The sequence below is a fragment of the Lithobates pipiens genome, unplaced genomic scaffold, assembly GCF_037356315.1.
Source record: "Lithobates pipiens isolate NorthernLeopardFrog02 unplaced genomic scaffold, aLitPip1_a1.2 Scaffold_19, whole genome shotgun sequence".
In the NCBI taxonomy this organism is placed as follows: domain Eukaryota; kingdom Metazoa; phylum Chordata; class Amphibia; order Anura; family Ranidae; genus Lithobates; species Lithobates pipiens.
The window spans coordinates 136,828,817-136,842,920 of NW_027507764.1; the positions used below are offsets into that span (position 1 = coordinate 136,828,817).

Genomic DNA, 14,104 nt, shown 5'->3' on the forward strand with positions numbered 1-14,104 from the left:
TGTCTACATTGTTGCTAAATTCATGCAGGCGCTGCCTGTTCGTGATCTCCTTATTGCATGTTACAGTGCAGACTGCACACAAGCAAAATATAAATGAAACATTATTTACACTGGCCTGGGTCTGTGATAACGGCTCTCAAAGCTGAGGTAAGATGTTGTTTTTGCAAATTTGTTTAGTATCTGTGGATGCAAAAAATACTAGTTGACTAGCAGATATTCTGAAACATTGGCTTTAATACTTTGACTTTACTGAGCTACTTATGTATTCTAGATCAAGTGACTCCAAACTCAACTTCAGGAAATTTTAAATGATCCCTTGCAGTGGGGCTGTGCTCAGCACAGCAATTGCATGTTCAGTAGCACATAATGGCTGTCATTCATGTCATTGCCTACTACTTTGATTGCTGTGATTGGCCACAGCTATCGCGTGGTACAGGTCCAATCGCAACTACCACAATAGTAAACAATGGTATTGTGAATGGATTCCACTGTAAATGATTCCTTATGCAGTGACACTATACATGCTATATTATTGTTTTTTTATTATTTTCTTTTGAAAAATTACTCTATATACCCTACTTTTGTTTTTTTATATGGCTAATTTTGTGTTTTTCATTTATTCATAGTATGATTTGTCAAAAGGTACATTTCGTACATATGCTCCTGAAGAAGCGGTATATTGTCACGCGAAACATGTTGAGCACACTCGATCAATACAGTCAATTCCTGGGTAAACTGGTAAATTTAATACTTAGTTGCACCCAAGACATTCTATGGAGCCTTTTTATTTACAAATACACTATGTATTTTTTTTTTTTTAACTACTTGCCGCCCGTGCTATTGACGAAAGATGGCTGCAGTGCGGGCATTAATTGCCGGCAGGGCATCCATGGACGTCTTCCCGGGCAAACGCAGTTTGCCTGACCCTCTCTGTGATCACAGAGTCTGAGATCCGAGTAAGGGGTTGATCCTGGCCCCTTACCCCGTGATCAGCTGTCAGTCAATGATGCCTGATCACGTGATGTAAACAGATGCTCGGTAATCTGTATTTTTTTTTCCCCTCACATTGTCAGCTTGAGGGGGTAAAAAGGCGATCACTGTCTTCTGTCAGAGGGACATCGTTCAGAGAGCCGCAGCTATGCCTGCCAGTGCCCACAGTGCCACCCATCAATGCCCACCAGTGCTGCCAATCAATGTTTAATAATCAGTGCCACCCATCAGTGCACATCAATGAAGGAGAAAAATTAACTCTTTTTTTCAAAATTTTATAACAAACTATGAAACAGTTTTGTGGTGTTTTTTTTTTTTTTTTTTTCAAAATTTCAGTCCCTTTTTTGTTTAGCAAATAATGACCCAGCAGCAATTAAATACCACCATAAGAAAGCTCTATCTGTGTGAAAAATGATAAATTTAATTTGGGTAAATTGTAGCATGACCGCACAATTGTCATTCAAAGAGTGACAGCGCTGAAAGCTGAAAATTGGTCTGGGCAGGAAGGGGTTTAAGTGCCCAGTAAGCAAGTGGTTAATATATTGTTAAACTGAATAAAATTTAATTTTTTACTTATTACCTGGTTTTCAAGCATCTGTATGGTACCATTAAAGTCCACTATGGCCTCAACATAAAACAGGGGTGTCCAAACTTTTTTCAAAGAGGGCCAGATTCGATGAAGTGAACATGTGTGAGGGCCGACCATTTTGCCTGACATTCTTTGAACCATTAAAATTCGGTCATTCGAGCACTCATACCTGGCCCAACAAAAATTCTCGTGCCTTTGTCGCGCTCGTTTGCCTGACACACAGACGAATGCTCTGTTCTTTGGGGGTACCGTTAAGTCTTAATGGTACCCCACACATTGGAAACATGGGGTGCTTTTGGTGCAGCGCAATTAAAAAAAAAAAAAAGCTCTGGGACTTCTTTCCCTGCATTTTTGTGGGTATGGAAGCCCATTGAAATGCATGGGCTGCCCTACACACAGCATGCAGCCATGCAGATGTGAACCAAGGGCTTATTGGAGGGGCAGTAAAACTACATGGTTAAGCTGTTTTTACCACCCCCAACTTCTCCCCCTTTAGCTGCAGAGGGAGCAGCTGGGGGTGTACACATGCTGTGGCTGCAGCTGGAGGTATGCTCAGGGTGAATGGGCCTGCACTGCAACTACCCCGCAAATGTGTGGACTGCACAGTTGCGGTATAGTGATGCTACATTTACGGGCTTAAAACAGGTGGTGAGGAGGCAACATAATGCCTCTTTACCACCTTTCAAATGCCTCTGAAAAGCGATCTGTATATGGATTGCTTTTCAGAGGAGCAGCAATCCTGGCTGCTATCACACACACAAGCACCACAAAAGCAGTTCTGATGGTACAAGAATGGGGGGGGGGGGGGGGGTCTGGATTAAAAGTAACACACATGCATACACATACAGACACATGCATACACATACAGACACATGCATATACTTACATACATACAGACACATGCACACACACACACATACAGACACATGCACACACATACATACATACAGACATACACGCACATACAGACATACATACACACACACACACACACACACACACACACACATACATGCACACAGATACATACAGACACACATGCTGCACACACATACAAACACACATACATGCACACACATACAGACAGACATACACGCACATACATACAGACACACATGCACATACGCATACATACAGACATACATGGACACACACACACATGCAATCATACATGCACAGACACACACACACATGCACATACAGACACACATACACACACACACACACATACATACATACATACAGACAGACATGCACACACACACACATATAGACACACATGCACACACATACATACAGACATGCACACACATGCACAGACACACATACATACAGACACACATACATACAGACACACATACATACAGACACACATGCACATACACACATACATACATACATACATACATACATACATACAGACACACATGCACACACATGCATACAGACAGACATGCACACACATACATACATACAGACATGCACACACACACATACAGACAGACATGCACACACACACACATACAGACACACATGCACATACATACACACAGACATGCACACATATACATACAGACACACATGCACACATACAGACACACATGTACACACATACATACATACATACAGACACACATGCACACACACACACATACACATAAATAAAGCTTTTTTTAAAACGAATCTAGCTTGTAGTACAGTACCTTTCCATTCCATTTCCTCATTCAGCCGGGTACTGCACTGTAGGGGGAAGCAGAGAGCACAGCACACTCCTCTGCACTTTACTTTCACTTTTGAAGCCGACGGAGCTTCACACAGTGCCAGGGATCGGCTCATTTGACAGCCCTGATCCCGCAGCACACCAGGCGGGCCGTTCAAAACCGGACTGCGGGCCGCGATTGGCCCGCGGGCCGGACTTTGGACATGCCTGACATAAAACATTTTACAGAATTAAAAAAACCTGCATTCTGAACTGCGAGACATTCAGTCCAGGAATAGCAGCTTGCAAGGTAGTATAGGATAAGTAGTCCTTAAAAATCAAATCTAATCCTAAAGGAATGAGCAGAAGAGAAGCTGCAAATTATCCAGGACATTGTGGAAAGAGATGACCAGTAGACAGGCAGAACTCATAAAAGGACGTAAGCTCTTGGCTTTTATTACTGTTACAGTTCTAATGTTATAAAATGAAAGTGTATGCAGTGGCCATACAACTTATTTAATGTAATGTATGTTGTTTTCTTACAGAGATGCAGCAAGTTTTGGAGAAACTGACTGATCTGCCCTCTTCAACAGGGGCAGAAGAAATTGATATTATATTCTTGAAGGGAATAATGCAAAACCCCATTGTACAATCTCTTGCGAAGGTAAATAAATTTGAAATGTCTTTCTACCATAAAACGCATCCTACAATTTCATCCATACTACGAGCAAGGATAGACCTGTGAACACACATTTGTCTGTCACAGGGCACAATAAGTATGTATACCCACTCTTTTTATATGCTTAATATCATACAGCTTAAGATATTTGAGAGGTTTACCGTTTTGTTAGAGAATAGTTTTTTGGAAATGCTTTTCATTTAATGCAGAGTGTTAAAATCATAAATAATTTGAACTATTTCTTCCATCCAGCAATGCTTTGGAGCATCCATTCTTGACCGAGGAGTCTTTGACCTTAATAAGCTGTATTGTCCGACCACTTGTCCAGTGGCAACCATTTTGATACAATTGGTTTTTGGGATACAAAACTTGCAATGTCTGGTACATATTCAGTCCAAACATTTAAAAAAGTTTCACACATGGTATCGCTATACTGTAGCAAAATGTGTTTTGAGGTGAATTTCTAGGAATGCCCATGCTGTGTGTCCAAAATATCCTATTGAATTGACAATTTTGTTAAAAATAAATATATTATCTATCTATCTATCTATCTATATATATATATATATATATATATATATATATATATATATATACTCTATATATATCTCTCTCTATATATATATATATATATCTCTATATATCTCTATATATATATCTTTTTCTCTCCACATTTTCAACAAAAATTGTGGCAACAAAATAAAGTTCATTATGACTCCCTCTTAAAAAAAAAAAAAAAAAAAAAAATGTGTCGCACTTACCCCCATAGTAGCCGCTGTTGATGGGTCCTTTGTCTTTCCACAGCTCTGTTAACGTTTCGGTCCCAATTGACATGACTTGGTAATAGGCTAAAAATTAGTTACACCTACAGTACAACCCTCACATTTTTGTAAATATTTTATTATATCTTTTCATGTGACAACACTGAAGAAATGACCCTTTGCTACAATGAAAAGTAGAGAGTGTACAGCTTGTAGAACAGTGTGAATTTACTGTCCCCTCAAAATAACTCGACACGCAGCCATTAATGTTTAAACCGCTGGCAACAAAAGTGAGTACACCCCTAAATGAAAATGTCCAAATGGGCCCAATTAGCCATTTTTCTTCCCTGGTGTCATGTGACTTGTTAGTGTTACAATATCTCAGGTGTGAATGAGGAGCAGGTGTGGTAAATTTGGTGTGACGGAACGTCCCCCCACACTCCAATTGAGTGTTTCTGTCTATATACCGCTTCCTAAGTCCTGAAACACAAGTCCAATGGATCTGGCTATAGGAACCCCCAAGAACTAGACGATACCAGTTATGGCGGACATCAGGAATGACCTTTATTTGAGATCTCACAAAAAATATAAACAGCGGGGTGACTAAAACCTAACCTAATTAGCATGAGCTAGTTATCTAATCAACACTGGACTCCTTCATTCAATTGCAGGTTAATTAGCACAAACAACAAAACAACAATTGGTGAAATACTCTTTAGAATCTGTGTCAAGCTAGACTAGACTCATTTACATTATACAAGACGCAGACAGGTGGATGGAGGTGATATTAGCATCTAAGAGTTTATGTCCCAATAGTGTGATTCAGTCTATTGCTAACATGGCATTTACATATCCAGAGTCTGTGTGTCTTGGGGGGAGGAACACGGACCTGAATCCAAGTAACACCACCTCAGGGGTCCCCAGGCATACAGCTCACAAAGAGCACCGTTCCCCCAAATGCGAGGGCCCATAATCACAAGGCAAGAGGCTCGCATTCAGTCCCCTCCAAGAGCCTCGTTCCCAGCTAGGTCTGTCACATTTGGTGTTATCGTTCTCACTCTATCAATACTGTTCACTGGATATTCAACATGGCACCTCATGGCAAAGAACTCTCTGAGGATCTGAAAAAAAGAATTGTTGCTCTACATAAAGATGGCCTAGGCCAGTGATGGCGAACCTTGGCACCCCAGATGTTTTGGAACTACATTTCCCATGATGCTCATACACTTTACATTGTAGTTGAGCATCATAGGAAATGTAGTTCCAAAACATCTGGGGTGCCAAGGTTCGCCATCACTGGCCTAGGCTATAAGAAGATTGCCAAGACCCTGAGCTGCAGCAGATAAAAGTGGTCTCTGCAGTGGATTCGCCGCAAGATCATTTTTATATTACATTTTGTCAGTTTGAGATCTGAGGTCTTTTTGACCCCAGGAGAATATGGGAGCCGAACAAACACTGCTATCATAAATTTAAATAATAAAAAATAAAAGCAAATACCATAATTTTTTCTTTTTTTCTTTTTTCTATAACTTATTTTTTTTTTTTTTTTTATTGAAGGGTATGCAACAGATACAATTAGAAGGTAACTTTGCAAGAACATACAGTCAATAGTTAACATTGTTAACACAACCAATACTCTGAGATATACTGCAGAGGAGTAAGGCAAATACTTTTTGTATCAAGAAAAAGATAATGCTTATAATTGCCATGACTCCTCAAATCTATTTACGTTCCTAAAGGAAAAGAGATATCGGCCAGGTCACTGTTGGAAGTTTGTAATGGTGTGTATTACTAGGTTCTGAGCATGCTGTTCTTTTTTTCTTTTTCTTTTTTTTCAATTCTGGTAGAATCTGGGATAGACTTAGGTGGAAGGAAAGAATACTAGAGGGGGATGAAAAGAGAAGAGGGGGGAGAGGGGGAAAAAAAAGGAGGGGGGTAGCAATAAGGCATCTCCGGGAGCTAGGATCAAGCCCTGTCAGACATTAGGGTTTACTGGCAAAAATCTTGATATTCATCGGAGAAGCGGTATTGGACCCAATAAAACCATCTGGTCTGGTGTTATTTCGCAGAACTGAAGTCAAGTCTTCCATTTGCTCTATATCCCTCACCCTTGCGAACCATTGAGCCACTGTTGGAGATTGTTTCCATAGAGGTGGAATGCACACCCGTGCTGCATTAAGAAGGCGTTTGAGGAGGGATTTGATAACGTTTCCTTGATAAAGGAGAAAGGTTTAGCAGGACCGCGGCCGGGTTGTCCTGTAGAGAAATGTCAGTAAATTTATGAGTTTGAGGACTGGTTCCCAAAAAGTTTTAAGCACTGGGCATTCCCAGAATATGTGCAAGATAGTTCCCTGGTGAAGGCCACATCGCCAACAGCAGTCTGGTTGGGGAATATCTTTGCCAGGACTGGTGGGGTTCTATACCAGCGTGTAGTTATTTTGTATGTGGTCTCCTGGTATTTGCTACATAAAGCAGACTTCTGTGCAAAGGAAAGTATGTGCTCTTTTTGGGGTACAGAGAATGTAACTCCCAGGTCTTTCTCCCATTTTGCCATAATACAGGGGATTCTCAACGGCATGGAGTTCCAGCAAAGATTTATAGGTGGTAGATGGGGAACCCTGAATCAAGCCCTCCCCCAGACACAGTTCCTCGAAAGAGTGATGTTTTCGGGTGACTAGCGCTGGTTTAGGCAGTGAGCCCAGGAAATGAGAACTGAATAGTCCTCCAGTGATCCAATGTTAGAGGGGCTCGTCCCGAGGACAGTTTCTGTAGGGAGCCAGCCAGAAGGCTTTAATAGCTGGGAAGCCCTCAGGATTCCGTGTGGGGCTTGTGAATAGAAAGTTTGGTCGGTGAGGCTGGGTGTAAACCCTGGGTGTCCCACAAATGCCGTCATTGGGGAAGGGAAATTGCTCAGTGAGGATAGATGAAAAAATCTATCCATTTCCGCTAGGGTAGGGCCAATTAAAGGGTGAGCAGTCAGATGGGTATTGTGGGTTTTCTCTACCCATGGTAATCCCGCGAGTGGAGCATAGGTGGCCTGCTGTCCTAGTGTTACCCACAATTTTGTGTCGCCATGTCGGCACCAGTCAACCGCCCTGGCCATGTGTGTCGCGGTGTAATACAGAGCAGGATCCGGGAATCCATTACCTCCTCTAAGCTTAGGTCTTAACAACAACTTTCTGCCAAGGCATGGGTGTTTACCTCGCCAGATGAATTTAATAAATGGGGTATTTTGATAGGCAGTGTTTGTAAGAAGTACAGGAGTCTGGGCATTACATTCATCTTAAGGACGTTGCAATGACCAAACCAGGACAGGGCCAGGGAATCCCATATTATTATTATTTTTTTAACTTGGTGCACTGTACCGTTTTCAGCTCCTGTAGTAAAGAAGGCAAGGAGACGAGAGGTTCAGTGATGTAGAATAATAGGTCATCGGCGCAAGCTGGCACTTTATATTGGTGTGGGCTGGCTTGGATTCCTCTAATAGACAGGTTACTTCTGATGTGGTGTAGGAAAGGCTCTGGGAAAGGGCAAATAGCAAAGGGGACAGGGGGCAGCCCTGTATAGTGCAGTTTGAGATTGAGAAGGGGGCGGAGTTTTGGCCTTTTACTCATACCGATGCTGTAGGATTTTGCTATCTCTGCTATCCATGACAGGATGGGGTCTGGCATGCCAACGAATTTGAGTGTTTCCTGGGGAAAGACCCAGTCCACCCTGTCAAATGCCTTCTCGGTGTCTATAGACAAGAGTAGGAGGGGGATGCGGGATCTTTTTGTTATAATGTTCAGGGTTCGGATAGTGTTGTCTCTAGCTTCCCTGCCCTGAATAAAGCCGACTTGGTCTGCAGCCACTATACGTTGCAGCAGGACATTGTGTCTAGAAGCTATCATTTTGGTAAAGGGTTTAACGCCTTCAGTTCAGGAGGGAAATGGGCCTATAATTGCTACATAGCAATGGATCCTTACCCGGCTTGGGTATCACTGTAATAGAAGCACCCAGCATATAAGCTAGCAGACTGTGTCCATCTAAAATGGCATTGAACGCCTCAAGGAAGTGAGGTGTCATCAGGTGTTGAAACGTTTTGTAGTAGGGGAGGGTGAATCCGTCGGGTCCAGGCTGGGTTTCAGTTATTGCAGCTGCAAGTTCCTCAGCAGAAATAGGCTGGGATATGGCCTCCCTCTCTTCAGCTGTCAGTGTGAGCAAATTGGTTTCTTCTAGATAGGTTCGGATATCTGAGGGGGTGTGGGATGTTGATTCAGAAGTGGAGTCTAAATTCTACAGTTTAGAGTAAGTCTTGAAACGTCTCCGCCATGTTGGTTGAAGTGTAGACTTTAGAGCCTGATGGGGTAAGTAAGGGCGGAACATATGTCTGAGAGCGTTTAGAACATAGTGTGTTAGCCAGTTAAGGACCACATTCATCGCCATACTCCTAAAAGGAGTGGCAAGCTTTTAATAGCACATGCTTCGCCTTATACAAAGAGCGTTCCCTTATTGCTTCTCTGAGTCAAACTAGTTCCACTTCCATATTATGGTCTGGCAGATTCTTGTGTTGATGATCTAAGGTATGAAGTTGTGGTAATAGCTTAGATAAGGTTTTAGTGCTGAGTTTGGCCGCCTGTGTTTGATTAGGATTCCCCTGATATAGCACTTATGTGTTGACCACACAGATTGGGTTCTCAACAGAGCCAGCATTGGTGGAGAAATGGGAGCTAAGTTCCTTACGCATATCAGTGGTAATTTCAGGGTCTTTAAGGAGTTTTTCGTTTACCCGCCATGTGGAGTTCTTGGGGGATGCTTGTGATATGGTAAGCTCCAAAACAATTGGAGCGTGGTCGGAGAGAGTGTAATGTGGCCAATATCTGTTTTGGTGACCAAGGGTAACACTGTGTGCTTCAATAAGAAAAAATTATGTATGAGCCATGAATGGAGGAATAGAAGGTATAGTCCCGTTCTTGTGGATGGAATTTTCTCCAGATGTCAACTAATTGATAGGTGTGCAGAAGGTCTTTGAGATGAAGGCGGGTTCCCCGTGGTGAGGAGGAGTTCCTATGAGGGTCCAAGGTCAAGTTGAAGTCCCCTCCTAGTATAAGGGTTCCTTCAAGGAAAGAGTCAAGGGTAGACGGGAAGGTTTTGAGAGCAGGAAGTTTGCTAGAGTTAGGAAAGAAAAAATGTTCACAAGGGTGAAGGTCCGGGAACAAATTTCCATTTAGTAGCAGGAATCTACCCTCGGCGTCGTGGTATTCCTCAAGGAATTGCCAGGGAAGGGATTTGAATATGAGGATACTCATCCCTTTAGATTTGGAGGTTGAGGACGGACTTTGATAAGACATTGGAAAATATTTGTTTGCTAGTGTGGTTACCTTGTCTGCCCTAAAATGAGTGTCTTGGAGAAAGGCGATGTCAACCTTGTGCCTCCAGAGCTCAGCTAGACAGCTAGTGCGCTTCTCTGGGGAGTTCAATCCCTTGACATTCCAAGATGAGACTTTTACAGTCATTGTGACAAAGATTTAGTGTTAATCCCTGTCTACTCTGGGTGGTAGGGGATGTTTGGGAGGAGGGGGGAGAGAGGAGGAAAAAGGGCAGGGGGATGGGGGGGGGGGGGAGTGGTGAAAGGGAAATAAGGGGTAGGTTATTAAGAATAAGAAAGGGTGTAGAGAAGGATAAAGGTTCTTTGTGGTCTGGCCATGGGGGCCTGATGTTGCGGATCCCTGGGGACGATCACTGTGAGCCAGTTGGGAATTGGGACTGGGTCCATCTCTGCGAAAGCAAATGGGTCTGGAAGCTCTCATGGGTGACGTAGAGGGAAAGTATTTGGACCTTTGCGAACTATTAGGTGAAATGGTTTCCCCCATTTGTAAGTGAGCCCCTTCACGCTAAGTCCGTCCAGAAGAGGTTTTAGTGACCGCCACATCAGAAGAGTCTTTCTGGAAATGTCCGGGAGAAGCTGGATTGTGGCACCATCAAACTCTAGGACCCCCACTTGCCACGCTCTTCTTAATATCTCCTCTTTGAGGGTAAAAGTGTGCAAGCAGCAGAGGACGCCTCTGGGTCTGTCAGAAGGACCGGGTGCAGGGCCCATGGTCCATAATTTTTTCTTAAAGTGCCTCTGCTTTTGTGCATAGCACTATGACTTCCAGAGCTACCACAAGGGTACCAAGGATTCCACCCCTACGCGCTGGGAACTCCAGTCATGCCTCCACACTGTCATCCTTTCTGGATATACCTGACCATGGCAAGCCAGGGTGAGTCATTGAAAGCAATTGGTGGTGCAACTGCTTCTCACACTTCAGCCCCTGTATATGTGACTGAAGACGCATTTTCCTCCGCCCTGCAGGGCTTAGAAGTAAGATTAGGGGATGGGAAGCGTGCTAGATCCCCCCTCTCCACCTCAAACCCCTTTTTCAAGAGAACAGTGGGCACGGGATAAGGTATTATCCTAAGGCGATCACGGGGAAAAACAACCCGACTTGTTTCCTCTGTGGAGGAAACAGTTGATAAACCTTATGCAACCTCGCACTCTGACAGATTGATGGTACAAACACTTACGGAGTTGGTTCATTCCACTTTTTATGCTACTCCTAACAGTCAGCTGAAATTTCAGTCCCTTCCTTGGGTTTTATGCATTACCAGAAGGGCTTACCAGAATGGGATCATCCGGATAACCATTTTTCTCCCTCCAACAAGTTTCTCAGTTCTCTATTACGGAGGAAAAATTCACAAAGGATGGAAAGTACCAGCAGTAGGAGCTGCGATTTCCAGCATCAATAAAGACTTAACTTGTCCAATAGACAATACACAAATGCTTAAGGATCCAACAGAAATTTTTTGTTTAAAACCCTTTACCAAAGGCGCTATGTTTTGCCATAGACTCCATAAAAGACTCTATCCACCTGGTGTCTTGCCTTGCACTTGTGCTAAAACAGGAGTAGGAACCTGTGGTTAAAAAGTTAGTCAGCTGAAGCATCTTGCAAAAAGGCTTCTGACTAGTTTCCCTCTTTCATTGGGGAAGATTTGGTCAAATACATTCAAATGATTTCTAGCAGGAAAGGTACTCCTTTTTTTTTTTTTTGTCCAAAAGAACGTATAAACGTAATTTTATTTAAATGGACTCCTTCCCCTGCGTCAGGAGCAGCTGCCTCTAGGCAGTGGTGACTGCCTCCACCATCAGATTCTAGAGGCTAAAACATTCAGCTCCTGTATACATGATTGAAAATGTGTTTGTTTGTTTTTTAACCGCATCCGCTATCCAAGGATAGGAAGCGTGTTAGATCCTCCTCCCCCACCTTGGCTCCCTTTATAAAGGGAGCAGTGGGTAGAGGATGAGGGGTTACCCTCAGTTGATTAGGAAGAAAGGCAAACAGATTACTCCTCTGTGGAAGAGACCATTGGAGTTGAACCTTTTTTTGAGCCTCGCAATCTGGGAGATTGCTGGTACAAATCTCTTACAGAGATGGCTCGTGCTTTTGTTCAAGCTACCTCTAGTAGAGTCAACTGATAGTTCTGTTTCTTCTTAGGTTCCTTAAAACCTTCACTGCCTTTTTTCATGCGTTTTTAATGTACCTGTACAGATCCACGCAGAAATTCAACAGATCCATTCTAGATCTAAAGAATCTAAATCCGTTCCTGAAGATCCGCTCCTTTCTATGGAGGCAATCAGGTCAGTAGTTTCTATCCTACAAGGAGGAAAACTTCTGGCGTCTATCAGCATCAGAGATGCATGTCCATATATTTCCCGCTCACCAAAGGTTTCTGCGGTTCGAAGTAGAACAGCAGCATTTCAGTTTGTAGTCTTGCCCTTAGGGCCAGCTACAAAACCTTGAGTGTTCACAAAAGTGCTAGGGCATAAACAGTCTTTGCATACCTATGCAATCTATTGCTAATAGACCAATCAGTGTTCGGAGTAAGGTGTATGCATTACAACCAGTTACCTGGAAAAGTCTGGGTTGCGTTCTCAACCTAGTGAATTCTCCCTTAAAACCACTAAAAAATCTGGAGTATTTGGATCTGATCATAGATACAGCCCAGAAAAGGGCTGTTCTTGCCCAGGCAAGAAACGGCTCCATAAGAGAGTTGGTGCGGATGGTCAGGTCAAAAGGAGATCCCCTTGCATGAGGTTGTTACGATGGTGGCTTAATTCAAAGCAGTTCCCTATCCCCAGTTCCATTCAATACTATTGCAAAACAGTATTCTATTTTCTTGGAACAAAGCAATCCAAGCTTTGGACTTGCCAATGTGGCTGTCCCCAAGGGTGTCCCAAAGCCTCAATTGGTGGTTACTAAAGAATCTGCTAAAAGGTAGATCCTTCAGACCACTTATCTGGAAAGTGCTAACAACAGAGTAGACAACTGTCCAAGGACAGTGTTCAAGAACTGAAAAAGAGCCTTGCCCATCAACATCCTAGAGAGTCGGGCAGTGCATCTGGCTCTGAAAGCCTGGACTTCCAGATTAAGGGATTGTCCTGACAGGATCCAATCCGTTGATGCCACGGCTGTGGCCTATATCAATCACCAAAGGGGGCATAAAGAGAGATGTGAACCATATTCTAACTTTGGCAGAAATGTTCCATGCCTATCGGCAGTCTTCATTCCGGGAAAAGAGAATTGGCACATGGACTATTTAAGTCGCCAGAAGATTGGTCCCAGGGGAATTGTTTCTTCACCCCAACATATTTTGGGGCTGTTTTTCAAAGATTGACTCCGGATGTAGATCTTCTAGCATTCAGTTCAACATAAAACTAGTCAATTTGTGTCCAGCACAAAGGATCTATTCGCATACAGAACAGATGCGTTGGTGATACCGTGGGATCAGTTCTCACTGATCTATGCATTTCCCCCATTCAATTGCTGCCTCCACTTTGTAGGCTCAAGCTGGAAAGAAAACCGGTAATTCTGGCACCAGCATGGCCCAGAAGGTTATGGTATGCAGAAATCATAAATATGGCACTGGAGGGTATGTGGTCCCTTCCACTAAGGCCAGACCTGTTCTCACAGGGGCCAACATTCCATCCTGCTTTACGAATGCAAAATTTAACGGCCTGGCTATTGAAAGCCACATTCTGAAGAAACGTGGCTTTCCGGGTCAGTTATCTCTACTTTGATTAATGCAAGGAAACCAGCTTCCAGAACTATATATTATGGAGTCTGGAGGACTTATTTTTCCTGGTGTGAATCCAAGGTTTGGCACCCTCGGAGATATATTGTAAGCAAAATTCTTGCCTTTCTACAAATATTCATACAGAAGAAATTGGCTCTGAGTACTATTAAGGGCCAAGTCTCAGCCTTATCGATCTTATTTGAAAGACTCTTGCTAAGCATTCTTTAGTCCGGGGGTTTTATGCAAGGGGTGATGCAGATTAAACCGCCAGTTAAATTACCTTTAAACCCTTG

General features: G+C 43.1%; 1 protein-coding gene across 5 annotated transcripts in view; it reads left to right on the top strand.

Annotated features, from left to right (window-relative positions):
• PALS2 (protein associated with LIN7 2, MAGUK p55 family member) overlaps window positions 1-14,104 on the top strand; it is a 245,132-nt gene that overhangs the window by 90,291 nt on the left and 140,737 nt on the right. For all 5 annotated transcript variants that reach the window (XM_077491299.1, XM_077491302.1, XM_077491298.1 and 2 more), the window contains one exon: window positions 3,824-3,942. In XM_077491299.1, coding sequence (XP_077347425.1) covers window positions 3,824-3,942 — 119 coding nt within the window. The remainder of the gene's footprint in view (window positions 1-3,823; window positions 3,943-14,104) is intronic.